Source organism: Brassica napus, chromosome C5 (assembly GCF_020379485.1).
Source record: "Brassica napus cultivar Da-Ae chromosome C5, Da-Ae, whole genome shotgun sequence".
Taxonomy (NCBI): Eukaryota; Viridiplantae; Streptophyta; class Magnoliopsida; order Brassicales; family Brassicaceae; genus Brassica; species Brassica napus.
In genome coordinates, this window is record NC_063448.1 from 2,601,746 (window position 1) to 2,617,963 (window position 16,218).

The following is a 16,218-nucleotide window of genomic DNA, read 5'->3' on the forward strand; positions in this document are numbered from 1 at the left end:
AACTTTGTTACAAAGAGTTGCATCCTCAAGAACAAGAACATCGACGTTGCTAATCCTTCTGCAACAAACAAGCCTCCTAGCTTGATGGGGCGAAGAGCCACAGCATATATATACTTGCGAGGTATAAAATATTTAAAAGTTCATTGTTTAATCAGATCATCTATGATATTGTCGTAGGTCTTACTGTGTTTGAATAGCTAGTTTGATGGAACACCGAAGTAACACGTATTCACTAAGTTCATAAAGCAATATTCTAGTGCGCAGCTTCTGCTCTTTCTTCATTTCTCTTAGAGTTGATACTAACTTCATACTGTCACGTTTCTAATAGTAGACACAACCTCCATGAGTAGGTGGGCTACACATATAAATATTTTAACAAATAGTCTTTTCTCATTCAAACTATCTATATTATAAAAAAATAGGACCGTAAAGAATTTACAAAACTTTTGAATCTGAATCTACATCTTCTTGTCACCTAATAAAGTAAAGAACAAAAAGTCAAGTCTCTTTGTCTTTTCATTCCCTTATAATTGAGCAAAGCCAGAAACAGATTAGTCAGTTCCTCAGAAACTGTCCAATGCCTCAGCTGGATCGCTCTAGGGTCTCTTCGGCTAAGCTACTTTCGGTGGTCGTCGACGGCGACTATTATGGCCGATCATCTGCTGCGGTTCCCTTCAAATGGGAATCTCAGCCCGGAACTCCCATAAGACTTTTCAAACGATCTTCAGGTTCTGATTCCGATTTCAATTCTCCTGTTTCAGGTCCACTCACACCTCCTCCTTCTTACTTCAGCGCTTCTCCTTCCTCTACAAAGCCTAAAAGAGCCAACGTTCGTTCTGCTTCCTTGGTCAACAAGAATCGTAGTGTTCCGTCGTCTCCGGTTGCTTCATCTTCATCATCCTCGTCTTCAACATCTTCTGTGCCTTCCTCTCCAATGAGGACGTCGGATTCGTACGGAAGGAACAGCAGAAGACCAATGTGGTACGGATCTAGACATTATAATGCTAAGTCTTCAGGATGCTACGGTTCCATCATCAAGTTGTTTCTAAGAGATGTCAAGTAATTATGTTTTTAAATCTCTCAAAAAATATGTTGGGTTTCTACTCTTTTTTTGTAATCTTGGGAAATAATTTTCTGAAACTAATTGTCCTCAGATTCATTTCATCTCAATGAATCTACTGGTTGGGTCATAAGTCATAATCATATGCTTTTCATTAAACTCTGATTCTTCGATTTGTCTAAATTACTTACAAACATAAAGATTACACTGCAGTCTATATGTCAATATGTGTATAGAATCTGTGCTCAGGGTAACTTCTTGTCATTTCAAATTCACAACTTACTCTTCCATTTAAATTTTTTGAAATCTGTGAGAAACAAAATTTTCCTCACTTAGATATTTACAGCAAACCATAAAAATAAATTGACCCTTAAGCAAAGTAAATTAAATCAACATAACATTACATGCTAGTATATATTAAGATCAGATCTATAAATGCTCAGTAGTATTATTTCACTTTTGTACAGTCTATACTCATGCGAGACCATAACAAATAAACAATACATTTCACTTACGGTCAAATCTTTTATTTTATTTTTTTCATTGAGTGTATTGATTGGGGTATCATTCTTTCGTTTGGCGTTCATTGACCATCACGTGACACCACATGCGCATAAAACTCTGCTACGGAGCTCACTCACGTTGGCTGATTCCAAGCTCCGTTTTTCATTCCACACCACACGTTGGCAAAGCCTGGTTTGAGGGAATCATGCATGGTTCTCTTCTCGTCCGTAGATTTTCAAATTATTCCAATCAGATCAAGTTTGGCTAATTTTCACAGGCTTTGCTAAATTTTTAACATTACGCAAATATCATTTAGCTAACTCTCTCGACCATAACATTCAAAACAAAAGCCAATATTATCCAAAAGACTTAGAAAACGAAGTTGCCTTCTTCTGCAGCAGAAGAGAATGCACCATCTTCCATCTCACGGAGGGCAGTCGCAGTTGAATCATCTATTCCCAGCAGATACTGTAGCCTCGATACCTTTTCTGGCGCCGGCTTGGGATCACTCTTTGAATAGATACTATATAGATCGGATAACTCCTCCGAGACCTCCCACGACAGCGGCTCAGCCGGCACAGCTTTGTCGCATGCCAGCAAATCATTCAGCGACGAGACCTAAAACAATTAAAAGAAAGCATGCACTAATCAGACACACAATCTGACTTATGAAAGAGAGGAAAAGAGGATTTGCATACCACTCCTTTAGCGTTTCTCTGCCTGAGCAATGCCACGGCTTGGATCAGGGAGTTAGATAGTCTACTCCGAGCAAGGTCATGGACAACGCCTTTGGCCTTTTCCAAGTCAATACTGAGATCAGATGGGATTGTCTCGTAGACTTCAGTTTCATCGAACTCACCTGTTCCTGATGAGAATATGTCATTCACCGTCTTCTTGAACAGTTTCTCTCTCAGACTAACAGCGATCATGCTGTCCAGACTCACGTTTGCCTCCTTGAGCTCCCTTATCTGCTTTATGTTAAGTCTTCCTTGGTTAACAGCGGTTTCTATCGCGTTCGCCATTTTTGTGGTTGTTATGTTCTTTATAACCTTCTCCGCTTGTGGCTGAGGCAACCCAACTTCTTTCTGCAACTCGTCTAACTGCTCTACTCTTGCCTTTGTCAACTGCCCATCAGCTAGAATCACTTCAGCTTGTTGCCTGAAAGCCTGCTCGGCTAAACCTACGTGAATGTTGACTATCTCTTTAGAAGTCAATCCAAGGATCCCACCGAGCTGGTTCAGAAGCAAGTACTCTGAGTCGTCTCTCTTTGTTGTGATCTGTGCGCCGAAGGGGATTCTCGTTACCTCTCCGGTTAGACAGTAGAGCAAGTATGTTTTGTAGAGATCGATCCTGTCCCTGTCGGGAAGGTCGTCTTTGAGAGTTATCTCAGTCTGGCCAGGCTTTCCCATCTTCTCAGCGAGTTCTTTATCAGGTCTTGTCTTTTTGAGCGATTCAAGGGATCCCCATTCCTCATCTTCACTAACTTCTTCTTTCTCTTGAACAGGCTCCTCCTCAGGTTTTTTGTCAGAAGATTCTCCCTTGATGTCAGCCAACATTTCAGTCACGACTAACGTGTTGAAAGCAATCATCTTCTTGAGCTCCTTTGCTGACTCGGTGCGGTTCTCTGCCGATCTTGCTCGTCTGATATAGTTTGTGAAAACCCTACGGACCTGCATCAATGAAGGTATCTCTTTTCTTATCAGATAAACTAAATCTTAATACCAAACATGGGAAAAGTAAAGAGTGTGATGATACTCACAGCCTTGCTAGCAATAGACATGGCAGTCTCTCTGGATAACCGAAGACCATGAGCAGCCTTTCTTACTGATTTGCGAGTTTCAGCATCATAACCATCCACTCCAGAAGAAATTGCTTCTCTGACAACCTGCAAAAGATGTAACGAATAAGACCACGGAGACAAAATGGGACATAGAAGCGGACTAATAAGCTGGAATACCTTTTCAAATATGCTTCCACAGATTTCTGCATGAGCAGCCTCAATAGTTTGCTGAGGAATACAGAGCATGACTCTTAACCTCAATAAAGCAGCAACATTGTCATCGCTCAGCTCTCCATCCGTAACACATTGTTGAAGCTTCTGCCTATAGATATCTGAAGAAAAGCAGGTGATTGTCAGATGACTGGGAAGAAAAGACTTCAGCAAACATCAAAACTGTTAGATAACAGCATGTAATGTAACCACACAAAAAGTGCCAAACTTGTTGGAAGTCTGTTAAGAACCAAATCGATAACAATTAAAGCTAGTTTGCAAGGCAAGGGACCAGCAGGTTCACCAGCCATCAACCAAATTGATATGATTCTAGTTTTTCATGGTCCCATCCATCGTATCTTTGGGCGATACAGTGGCAATTCAAACTGTATAACGTAACAGCATAAGGTCAGGTGGTCCGAATATACCTTCATGGATTGCGCTTGCCTTCTGTGCATCAAAGTGCAGCTCTTCGCATAGCTTTTGAAGATATTTTGCTTTACTGTCTCGTGCTTCAAGGTCACCACTAGAAAAAGCGTTAGCAAGTCTTTTACGGTATGCCTTGGACGTGACATCAACACTAATAGCTTCAGCCTCCCGAGTTCCCAATCCGAGAATGTTTCTCAATTGGCTCATTGCCACAAGCTACCATTCAGCAGAAAGATGATCAAAAATGATATCGCATGGGACGGTGATAGAAAAAAAAAAACAGAATCGGAAACACGCTCTATAACATACTTTATACAAAACTGGTTTCAGCTTACCTTGTTTTCTTCAATGCGCCCACTCGATAAAGCATCTGTAACATATGCTCTATAAAGTAGCTTTAAATCATCCATCCTCCTCTCAAAATCAGACTCACCACCTATGCCACAGAGATCCAACGTTAATAGCCTATAATTACTAATCAGAAAATAGACCGTCAAAAGCATTTACCTATTAAAGATATAGGGCCAACGCCCCGTGCAAAATTAGCTGCCTCTGAATGATTTTTCAAGGAAACCAGTAGGTTGTTAAACTCCAGTACTTTTTCAAGCTCTTCCACAACAAGTGACATACTCTTCCTGGATTAAATCATTTTATGCATGATTCAGTAATTAATAAAAGAAGCAGTTTTTCAGCTCGACCACATTCAACATTATTTTTCAGTAAAGTCATTTTATGCGTGACTCGGTAATTAATAAATACAATGCCTTACACTGCTCGTGTGCGGGATTTTAGAACGCCAAGTGCAGAAGTAATATTCTCTATGGCTACTGCTCTTGTATGTTCTCTGAACAGCTCTTCAGCAAGCTAAAAGGGACAAGACACTGTCAGAAGAACTATAACTAGTGGCAGTAGGAAATCAATTCTACAATTAAATGGAGTACCTCATCAGAAAGCTTGAATGATAGTTGTGCTTTTCTAAGGTCCACAAGGTTTTCTACGTTAATATCTGCAAGAACATGTTGACAAACATAACTATTTAAGTTTCCATGCTTAAAGCTGAAGATAAGGCTAAGAAGTATCTGTTATCAATGTCAAATGAGATTATCCATTGCATAATTATAGTTCCAGGCGGAGCATTCAGCATCTTGCTGAGAAATGAACAGTATAAAGCTCTATTTACAAGAAGTGACAAAGTAGTTGACATAACCAGCTCAAGCAACTTCCTTCATTCTACAATTTGACATTATTTTAAATTTTAAAATGAAAAACATGAATAACATTACCTCTACCAACTAATTTCAACCTTTCGGCATACAGCTGCTTTGCATTTTCACGAATAGCAATCTCAACCTATACAAAAGGTTAACACATTAGCAGAGAACTTCAGATTACCAAGTTGCCAATTTGCATCTTACAAAAAAAAGATACAAATATTGCACAAAACCATAGGTTTGACAAAAATGGAATGCCGACCTGAGCATCTGTGACTTTCAGCACTCGCTTCCAAGGTAAAAGGAAGGAGGCAGCGTCTCCAAACACAAGAGCTGAAACATATACAAGCCTCATAAATGCCTGCACTAGGACCATACACAGCTTGTGATCACACTTGTGTTCGCTTTCCGAACCAAGAAGGACTAATATGGACTAGCGACTCACCCGACGCTGTTCTGCATCCCCTTCACGCTCCCCAGTCTCAAGCCTTTGCCTAAAAATCCTCCTGCCAATCTAAACAATACCAAGGAACTGGCGATTACCCTCCTCAACCAACTGCAAAAGGCTAATTCAAACAAAGAAGAATCAACTAGAAAACACCTCCATGTGCATGGAGGCTGCATCAGGGTCGTCTATTCCCAGAGCACTTTTGAATTTAACAATCTTCTCCACTTCATCTCCTTTAAGAGACTGTCCTTCAGCTGGAAGCACGGAAGTCACATACCTAATCAAGATGCAAAGATTAACTAAATAACTCTCCACACTAAGCAAAAGAGGAAGACACTTCTCCCGAGTTCGACTCACCGGCAATATATATCACATATCTCAGCCTGGAACGCCTCATCTTCTTTATTAACACCATACCTGCCACATACACAAACGATCAAAAAGTAAACTTTGTGTGTAAATCCCAAAAAGTTTGATCCTTTCGTACCTAGAAGCGATCTTTTCTATATCCTCTTTCGTCACAGAGGCGGGATCTTCGAATTCCGCGACATAATTGTGCAAACCGATGGCAGCCACCTCCGGTACGGCCGAGTTCATCGCATAGACGAGAGCTCCACCAGCTGCTCCAGCTACAGCTGCTCCACCTAGGGCGATATTCCTTGAGCCCATTAACCGAAGCCCAAGCCCATAGCCACTAGCTAAAGAGGCCGCTAGAACGACAGCAGAAGTCGCTAGCCGCACCGGCGGCGTCATTTTCTCTACAATCGGTTGCAGTCCCGTGAGCTCCTTCTTGTTAGCCACCACCAGCGGTGGTTGTTCGGACGGAGTAGCTGCGCAGCGAGGGAACGAAGCTCGGTAGCGACGGCGAGACGGAGACTGAGAGTTGGATAAACGGAGAGGTAACGGAGTGAGGAAGTGGCAGAGTAGAGCGGAGCGAGGGGAAGGTGAGATTGGAGCGTTGATTGCTGTGGGTATCATGGTTAAGATCCTGAGCAGTTGTAGAGAGAAGAAGCTCTCGTAGGGTTTAACGAACAGAGAGGAAGAAAGAGGATAGAAACGAGATAGGACTCCTCAAAACGCCATCGATATGCCTTTTCGGACGCCGAAACGTTTTTAATTTTATATTGCAAACTGCGTGCTGTTTTACTCCACGATAAACGGTGAGAAGTTAAATGAATAGGAAATTAGACGGCGCGCGTTAAAGATTTCTGTTTATTTTGGGCTCGAAACTAAATAACTTTTCCAAGACTCTAAACCCGTATTTTTCTGAAACAATTACACCCAAGGTGGCTTTCTGATTTTTTATAACACTATAATACACTTTATAGCTACTAGAGCAGTTTTTCACTCTTTTCCGCGAAAAACACACATGTGGAACATACAAAATTCCAAAACTAACTTTTTTTTAAATAGTATACACCGTAATTCTATTATAAAAAAATCTAAAACATTTCGTCAATTGAGAAAATATAAGAGGTCCCACTCTCTCTTCTTCATCCAGATTTGCTTTTTCAGATTTCTTTTCCAACATAATTCACTTCAAATTATTATCTATGTTGTTTGATCTATTTTTTGAGATGTACCAAGATGCTGGTCTGATGATGGTTAAATGGTGACATAGACGACGGTGGGAGAACATAGATGACGGCGGAGACGTTGGCGGTAGGTGACATCGACGACGACGACGTAGATGACATAGCAAAAGTGTTGGTTTTTTAATTGTTTGAAGGTTTGTTAATGATGGTCATAGACTCGTGGGACAAAGGTTTGTTCAGTTCTCTAATTACATCCACCCATTTCCTCATCTGTACTCCCATCGTCAACACCATAACCGTCACAGCACCGCCGTAACCGACGTGAGCTCTCCTTCACCTCTTTCTCGATACTTATCCATGAATCATCATCTCCATATGGTGGAGAATTTGGACACTCCGACACCATGAATAAAAGCTTTAACGCTTTTGTAAGTTTGTTTTTTCTTATGTTGAGGGATTGAGTGAAAGCCTGCTTGAAAATATCATTTTAGTCATGACATTGGTGTACACATGGATATCGGATATCGTAAGCTGTGGATATTACAAATCGGCGTACATGTGGATACGTACACGTGGACAATGAGGTCTATGTGTACACGTGGACATTAATGTTGGCCATACATATGTTGCAATATGCAAATACAAGAACAATATCTAAAAAAGAAATATAAAATGTTGATAAAAACATTCCTAAACACATTTACATAGTCATAGCACAAAATAGTAGCATAGACAAATTTCTAAAATAATGCAATCAATGCATTTGTCTAAAACAAGTTTTTTTTCTCTCTGATTGCACTAACCTAATAGAGAAGGAGGAAAACTAGTTGCTTAATCCTATTTAGAATGGAAAGGTTTGTAAAGCATATGTATGGTCAGTGGGAGGGTTTGTGAAACATATGTACATTTGTTTAGTGTACATATGTACATGTGTTTAATTGTGGTTGTACATATTTTTGTAGTTTTGCTTTGTATCAGCTTGGCTTGTACGCTCATTTTCTATATATATATACAAAATAACAGTAAAGAGAAGATGAAACCAGACATATTGATCAAGCTTCTAACTTCAGTACAATAGGATGATCAAGCCTTCTCGTTACAATGATTGCTTTAGCCTTCTCATTAGGATGATCAAGCCTTCTCATTATGGTCAAAGATAATCATATACTAGTTAACCAAAAGAAATCACATCATTCAGGTTATTAAACAAGATTTATATGTACAATAAGATTATTATCCATATGTACACTGTTTATTTACTATCAGAGTGTACACATTTATAATATCCACAAACTAAAGCGTCACGAAAAGTAAAACTGAGACAAAATAGGGTTCATCGACCGGTCCGAAGATCCCATTGCCTTCTCTTCTGAGACACACCTATCTCGTTGCTCAAATCAGATTTCAGTGGCTTTGTAACTGCCAACAATCGGCTGAACCATCAAAGCTATCATCTCCTCTGTTTCTGAGATGAATCTCCACCATGTTAATGCACCAGATGAATCTGCCACTGAGATTCTTCTTCTCCACCGTCTCCAACATCATATTCACATCCAACCTTCCTCTCAAGTTACCATGTATAACAAAACCATGATCAGATTTCAACAAAAGTGAAACATGAGTCATCATTAACTCATGTTTAGTTTTTCAATTTGAGTTTGACGAGAATTCTTTCAAATTAACAACAAAAAGCTGTAGAAATTACAGATGAGAACCTCACCTAGCAAGATAACACCAGCCAGACTTATAGTTCTCAAAGAAAATATAGATCTGTGTTGTTAACTTGTTGTTATCTCTTAGCAAAACCTCTTCCATAACTAAAGAATTTCTTCTTGTCTTGTGTCAATTGGTTCCATATTACTTTAGACAATGCATCTGGGCAACATCAAACCTAAGACTCCGTAAAACTCAACATTTTGTATAAACTATTAAAGCCTCAAGCTTCTCGCCGGAAAAAAGTTCGACGTTTAGTTCGACATATCTGAAAAATTGAGAGAGAGAGATATTTTACCAATTTAAAATTCAACATATTTTAAAACCCACCAAAAAAATAACAAGTGAGGAAGCAGAAAAAAAATAAAGCCAAAGTTCAGTTTGCTACTGCTGAGAGGTTATTGGTGTAATTAACCACCCGAAAGTACCTCCGTAGCTATAAGTGTCCTAGAGTGATAATAAAAACTTAAAAGTGACCTGCAATGTTAATAACTCTATTTTTTTTTTGCTTCTATCCAGAGCTGAACCTGGTTCGACTGATCTTAGTAAGAGCATCTCTAAAAAAAACTCTATAACTTCAAATATAGAATTTTTTACTCTCCGAAAAAAAACTTCAAAACTTCAAATTTAGAGTTTTAAGAAGTATTTGAAGTTTCACTTTTCAAAACTCTAAATTTGAAGTTTCATCTTTTTATTTGTATTTTGGTCCTTATAATTAATTATATCTCACATTTATGATTCTTAAGTATTTTCTCATTCATAGTTTTAATCTTTAAAACTTTTGAATATTTTAAATATTTCAAATTTATTTTTATAAATTTAAATTTTACACATAATTTTTTTTAAAAATAAAATAAAATAAGATTTATAATATTTTAAAAGTAGAATTAGACAATAAGAATATTACAAAAGAAATTTAGTATAAATTTTTTTAAGAAAATACATGAAGACATAATTATTACACAAATTTAAATATTACAACAACACTAATAGTCTAGTAAATTTTCTCTGGAACTTCTAAAATATTTTCCAAACAAATTTCGTGTAACCCAAAATGGAGCATTAAGAAAATAATTTTATGTAATAATATAGTATTTTGCTTGTAGTTTAATATTTAATTATGTATTCTATTTATAATTTCATATTTTAATATAATATTTTATTAATTAATATTACTATAATATTTTTATATATGTGCTAGTTATCTATAAAATTTTATGGATTTCTATTAATTATGAAAAATATAAGGAGTATAGTGTGAATTACAAATAATTTTGAAGTAAAATTTGAAGTTTTGCTTTTGGAGAAGAACACTTTGAAACTTCAAATATAGAGTTTGCAGAACTCTATAATAGAGAGTGTTTTTGGAGATGATCTAATTAACAACCGTTAATTAGTCTTTTTATTAATTTATTCTATTTATAGAAGGTAACAATAATGGGTGTAGTTTTTTTTTCAACAAAAAAAGTCAGTTAAGTTTGAACGGATAGAAAATATATTTCTCCAAAGAGTATTGGGAGAAAATGAACGAGGGATCAGATGAAATTGGAATATTGACAATAAACAATAATTCATCACCTATATATTATTTGAGAAGCATTACAACTTCTTTTTGTAGCCACATGTCATCACTAGAATGATTCTTAGAATCATTAGAGAAATATGTTGGTCCATCTAATTATATAATAAGTTTTTTATTAAACTAACAATAAATTCATCATTAATGTACTTTATTATTACCTTAAATAAAATTTACGGAATTGCCTAATGTGGCTAAAGTATATATGGCAATTAATGATTTTGAATAATAAAGATTTGATAAAAAAATAGTGCATCTTCTATATTTTTTTAATTTAAAACTATTAAATAAATTAAACAACCACAATAACCATATAATAAAATTTTAGATTTTTATGTATATGTTATATTTTGAATTTTTACAAACGGTTATAAATTACTAAAACTGTTAAGAGTCTCACATTCAAATTTTATGATACATGGTTTAAAAATTTTGTTATGACAATATACATATGATTACAAAAATTATATAAGTAAAAAGTCTAATTTAATTAATTATTAAGATTAATATATATATATCATTTTAAATTAAACTATAAACCATATAAAATACTATATTTTAGTTTCAAAATTTACTTTGAACAAATTTTTTGAAAAAAGTTTTGAACGATCATTGACAACTTATTTTTTTTAAAAAATTATAAATTACTAAAACTATTAATCCCACAATAAAAATTTTGTTATCAGTAATTTAATTTTTTTTCTATAAAAGATATAAATGATCGAAAAAACTAGAAATCATCATTTAATAGAAATTAATATTAAAAATATACTAAAATATATTATCTATGTTAATATCATTTAAATTTAATTACATATCCTATCAAATATAAAAAAAATATTTTTTGGATTAGTAAAATTAATTTATATGTTCGCACCAATTTAATTATATATTTAATAGTTATTGAACTTTAATTATTTAATATATATTAACTATTTCATAATATGTAAAAATATTTAATACATAAAATAATTTATATATATAATGATGATTCCGCGCAAGGCGGGTCTTAACCTAGTTTATAAGTAAAACAAAAACAAAAAGATTATAGAAATTGATTTTTGATTTACCATGACATGGACCAACAAACCTTCCTTTTCTTAAAGGATTGTCATTAATATTTTAAAGTTAACTAGACTCTGACCTGCGTGACAGCGCGGGTATGAATTTTCAGCTTTTAATTATTTATTTTATTAAATGATGTATTTGTAATATTCGTTCATATTATATTCATTAAGTAAATATTTTTTTTGCATCTTAAACTATCTATTTTTTTATGAATGTGTGATATCATATAAAAATATATAAAAAAATGAGTATAGAATTAATTAGATAATTTTAAAAACATAAATTTTTCTTTCGTGTGCAATATCATATAAATAATGATCCGTCCAATTAACAAAAATCATGATTATTTTATGTGTAATTTTTTTTTTTTGACCATTTCCTTAAAATTATATTAAATTTTACATATTTTAATTAGAATATTTTAATATCTTTACCTTTTTATTTGAAATACAACTCAATATTTTTTTTAACAATTATAACAAAATATTTTAAATTTTTTTTTAGAATTTGTTTGAAAAATTTGAAAATTACATTTTAAATTAAAAGTATCCTAAAATATGATAAGTTTTGATGTAAACGAAAACTCAAATTATGTCAAAAATAATGATATTCAATGATAATAACAATTTTAATTGATTATTTAATTGATTATTTTTTAAAAAATACATTTACAGAAATATTGTTTGAAAAAAAATTCATTTATCTTTCAAATATAAAATGAAAATATTATAATTAAATAATAAAAAATATAAATAAAAACCATAAATTTAGCAAATGAAAACTGAGTTATATTATGCTAAAAAAAATTTTCTAACAATTTATGAAATGACAAATGAGTTATGAGCAAATAATACCATATAATTTTTAAAAATATAGCCATTCTTAAATATTTTTTGAATAAATAATTATTTTTAAATTTTAACAACTGAAAATAATATCCGTACAATTGTGTGAGTCAAATTCTAGTTTTGTTGATGCATGTTATATATTAGTGCTGCATGTTTTAGGTAACATTTTAATGATGCACGTTTTTAAAAATCTCCATTATTAAAATTATGCACGTAAGGATAACTCATGAGTTTTTTTGGTTGATTAAATGACATTATGTCCAAATTTATTTAAGGATATTTCATTAAGACTGAAAAAGACAAATAATAAAATAGGAAGTTTAAATTCATTTAAGCATATTTCATTAATGTAACTGAAAAGATAAATAATAAATTATGCAGTTTTATTCGTTTTAAGATATTTCATAAATGCAACTGAAAAAGACAAGCAAAAAAAAAGGAAATTTAATTAATGAAGTAAAAACATTTTCAAATAGATACTTCTATTTTAATAATATAGATTAAGTTTAATATCAAATCGACGTGTGATCATTTTTATTGTGCACAACTATTCTGGAGCTTCCCGAATTTTTCAACTGAGTAACATGTTTTTTCAACAAATCTTCGGCAGTGAGTTGTGAGTCTTGTGATTGTTGGAACTAAGAAGGAAGAAACAATGATGTAGTTGTTGGAATGAAGAAAATATGGCAATCACCACATACTTTCATCGTCTAGTCCAAGTCCGAGCATCTTTCAACTCCATCAGATCATTCTCGCTACCATCAGGTGCTCTGATTACGGACCCCCTAGCGATGGGACTTCATGCTGTTTCTCACTTCCAGGCTCTCCTATCCCCTGCAGTTCTACCAGAATCGATCTCCTCCCTCCAATGGTTCCAATCATTGATCCAGCACCGATGTCAGGTCTCCCAAGCACAATCTACGATCACACTCCCTGATGCTGCAGAAATTACCAAGGTTATTATGAAACTAAATGCAAACAAAGCACCAGGGCCAGATGGGCTTACTTCGGGATTTTTCAAGTCTGCTTGGAATCTTCTAGGGGCAGAAACTGTAAATGCAATCAAATCTTTTTTCTCAGCAGCTTTTCTCCCCTCAGCTGCAAACTCCACCATCCTAACCCTTGTCCCAAAAAGACCAGGAGCTTCTGCAATAGGAGATTTCAGGCCTATCTCGTGCTGTAACACCCTCTATAAGGCTATCTCTAAGCTGCTGGTTCATTGCCTCAAGCCTCTTTTGCCTGATCTCATCCTCCCAAATCAAACAGCGTTTGTGCAGGGACGCCTTCTTGTTGAAAATACGGTTTTGGCTGCAGAAATTGTCCACGGTTATCATCGGAACAGAGGAGCTAAACGGATTGCCATAAAAGTCGACATTGCAAAGGCTTTTGATACAATAAGCTGGAACTTCATCTTTACATGTCTGACTAGCATGGGCATACCTACACTGTATATCCGCTGGTTGGAAGCTTGCGTTTGTACTGCCTCTTTCTCGGTAGGATACAATGGAACGGTCCAAGGGTACTTCAAGAGCAAAAGGGGTCTTCGTCAAGGAGATCCCCTATCTCCTTACTTGTTTGTAGTTGCAATGAACTGCTTATCTACTCTCCTCAACAACGCAGCGACAGAAGGAAGATTTGGATACCATCAAAACTGCGAGGATAGTAAACTAACGCACCTATGTTTCGCTGATGATCTGCTAATATTCACCAAAGGAGATAAACAATCAGTTAAAGGAGTGTTGGAAGTACTAAATGAATTCGAAAGGCACTCGGGTCTTGGAGTAAGTCTATCAAAAAACTGCTTCTTCACTTGTGGGCTACCGCAGACAGAAATTACGGAAATTGCTGAGGAAACAGGTCTGTCTCATGGAACCCTCCCAATCAGATACCTTGGAGTCCCTCTCTGCACCAAAAAAATATCATTGTCTAACTGTGAGCCACTGATATCAAGCATAAAAGGAAAACTAAACTCTTGGTCAGCCAAAACTCTTTCTTTTGCAGGAAGATTATTACTTATCAACACAGTTTTAGCAGGGATCACAAACTTTTGGTGTAGCACTTTCACACTGCCCAAATCATGCATAAAAATAATCAACTCCATGTGTGGCGCTTACCTGTGGAAAGGGACTTTAGAGGGACATCACTCGGCTCGTGTAGCATGGGACACCATTGTTCACGCAAAGGAGGAAGGGGGGTTAGGCATCAGGGATCTTGTAAGCTGGAACAAGGCCACTTCTATCAGGCTCATCTGGCTACTGTTCTTCAGCTCTGGTTCAATATGGGTAGCTTGGTTTGTTGAAGAAATTATATCTGGCGATCGCTCCAATTTCTGGATAATCAAAGAATCAAATAATCATTCCTGGCTTGTCAAGCGCTTTCTTCGCTTAAGGCCATTGGTCTACAATTGGATTCATGTCAAGCTAGGAAATGGAAGACATGCTCGTTTTTGGAGCGATAATTGGTCCCCTTATGGAAATATATCAGATTTTCTTCAACTCCAGCCTCACTCAAGATTAGGCATCCCAAGACTCGCCACCGTCTCAGACCTCTACGTTGATGGTGATTGGATACTCCCACCGGCTCGATCAGATGCACAAGTACTCCTGCAATGCTTCATCTCTGCTGTCACATTAAATCAGGAATAAGATCAGTATAATTGGGAAATCAACAACAAGTCATATACATCTTTCTCTACTGGAATTGTGTATACCGAGCTTACGCATCACAATCCGTTGGTCCCCTGGTTTAGCATTGTTTGGCTAAGACAAGGTATTCCTAAGCACAATTTTCTCTCCTGGCTCCTGCTCCTAAATCGATGTCCTACCCGAGACCGCTTGCTGAGCTGGGGACTTGCTACAGATCCCTCATGTCTTCTCTGTAACAATGCACCAGAAAGTCGCGACCATCTTTTTTTCACATGTAGCTATTCGTGGCATATCTGGTCGACAATAGCACGGAGAAGCAGGTTCTCGCCGTCAGCCTCCTGGGATCAAACCATCGCCGACCTTCAACTGACGCATAGATCACGCCACCAGCGGTATCTCTCCATCCTCTGTTGGCAATGCTCGATGTACATGATTTGGTCAGAACGAAACAACAGGTTGCATAGGCAGATCTTCAAACCTCCTGAAGCAATCATCTCCTCCATTGAAGCAACCATCAGAGCAAAAATCTCAGCGATCAGATACTCCTCTCCTCCTCTGTTTTCTCCGTTTGGAATCCTTAAAGTCGATGACTTCCTCCAACAACACTATGGGCTTTCCTCCAACATCACTTTGGGCCTCTATCCTTCAGAAGCTTAGGGTTTTTTACTTACCAGTTGGGTTTCAATTATGTTTTATCATATATGGGTTTGTAATATGGGTCTAAAGACCTAAAACAAAATGCTGGCAGACTGTGACTCTTTTTATTTCTTTATGCAATTTAAATAGAATGCCCTTTTTCAAAAAAAAAAAAGAAAAGAAAAAAATGGCCAAAATAAAAGAGTCATTGCATGATCCAAGCCAACCCATATCCACATGTCCAAGACTAGTTGTTGGAGATGCATTAATTATGCATGTTTTGAAAAACTAAAGCTTGCTCAAGCCGTGATTGTATCTTCTCTGCATGATCAATATTTGAATTAGAAGCTCCTCTTGTGTATTGTATAAATATGTAATATGTTCTAATAATAAACCAAGGAGAAAGATCTTCTCTCTTCATTTACTCTTTTACTATTTCTCTCACAACAGCAACATGCTTCATTCTCTTTTTTTTACTTTTCTAGATCTGACTCTCTCTTTCTCTCAATGTTCTCGAGTGTTCTTGGTTATTCATCATCTTTTTTTACATTA

The 16,218-nt window shown here is 35.8% G+C and overlaps 2 protein-coding genes and 1 long non-coding RNA gene across 8 annotated transcripts; 1 reads left to right on the forward strand and 2 right to left on the reverse strand.

Annotated features, from left to right (window-relative positions):
* Positions 1 to 8: 8 nt before the first annotated feature.
* On the forward strand, positions 9 to 1,225 carry LOC106401129. The gene is made up of 2 exons (XM_013841578.3): positions 9 to 121; positions 762 to 1,225. The coding sequence occupies exons 1-2, from the start codon at positions 85 to 87 to the stop codon at positions 1,061 to 1,063; spliced, it is 339 nt and encodes a 112-aa protein (XP_013697032.1). The 5' UTR covers positions 9 to 84; the 3' UTR covers positions 1,064 to 1,225.
* A 569-nt stretch (positions 1,226 to 1,794) lies between these two features.
* LOC106400897 (protein TIC110, chloroplastic) lies at positions 1,795 to 6,721 on the reverse strand. The gene is made up of 15 exons (XM_013841299.3): positions 6,130 to 6,721; positions 6,000 to 6,059; positions 5,796 to 5,919; positions 5,640 to 5,708; positions 5,457 to 5,555; positions 5,267 to 5,333; positions 4,925 to 4,989; positions 4,753 to 4,847; positions 4,491 to 4,618; positions 4,319 to 4,419; positions 3,983 to 4,199; positions 3,522 to 3,676; positions 3,324 to 3,449; positions 2,263 to 3,234; positions 1,795 to 2,182 (listed from the first exon to the last, which is right to left on the reverse strand). The coding sequence occupies exons 1-15, from the start codon at positions 6,618 to 6,620 to the stop codon at positions 1,934 to 1,936; spliced, it is 3,018 nt and encodes a 1,005-aa protein (XP_013696753.2). The 5' UTR covers positions 6,621 to 6,721; the 3' UTR covers positions 1,795 to 1,933.
* Positions 6,722 to 12,807: 6,086 nt separating this feature from the next.
* On the reverse strand, positions 12,808 to 15,620 carry LOC125587411. 6 transcript variants are annotated; one of them, XR_007323690.1, is made up of 5 exons: positions 15,096 to 15,610; positions 14,500 to 15,004; positions 13,830 to 14,288; positions 13,392 to 13,693; positions 12,808 to 13,324 (listed from the first exon to the last, which is right to left on the reverse strand). It is a non-coding gene; the product is annotated as an uncharacterized LOC125587411 (long non-coding RNA). The 6 variants fall into 6 exon arrangements; XR_007323687.1 differs by having other exon boundaries at positions 13,826 to 14,288; positions 15,096 to 15,607; XR_007323691.1 differs by having other exon boundaries at positions 13,392 to 14,288; positions 14,500 to 15,007; positions 15,105 to 15,620.
* Positions 15,621 to 16,218: the final 598 nt, after the last annotated feature.

Coding starts and splice junctions, on each gene's coding strand:
- LOC106400897 (XM_013841299.3), bottom strand. CDS start 6,620: ATGATACCCACAGCAATCAACGCTCCAATCTCACCTTCCCCTCGCTCC. Junction 5,334..5,456: donor TGAAAGTCACAGATGCTCAG/GTCGGCATTCCA, acceptor CCTTTTGTATAG/GTTGAGATTGCTATTCGTGA. Junction 4,200..4,318: donor GGCGCATTGAAGAAAACAAG/GTAAGCTGAAAC, acceptor GCTGAATGGTAG/CTTGTGGCAATGAGCCAATT.
- LOC106401129 (XM_013841578.3), top strand. CDS start 85: ATGGGGCGAAGAGCCACAGCATATATATACTTGCGAG. Junction 122..761: donor AGCATATATATACTTGCGAG/GTATAAAATATT, acceptor CTCCTGTTTCAG/GTCCACTCACACCTCCTCCT.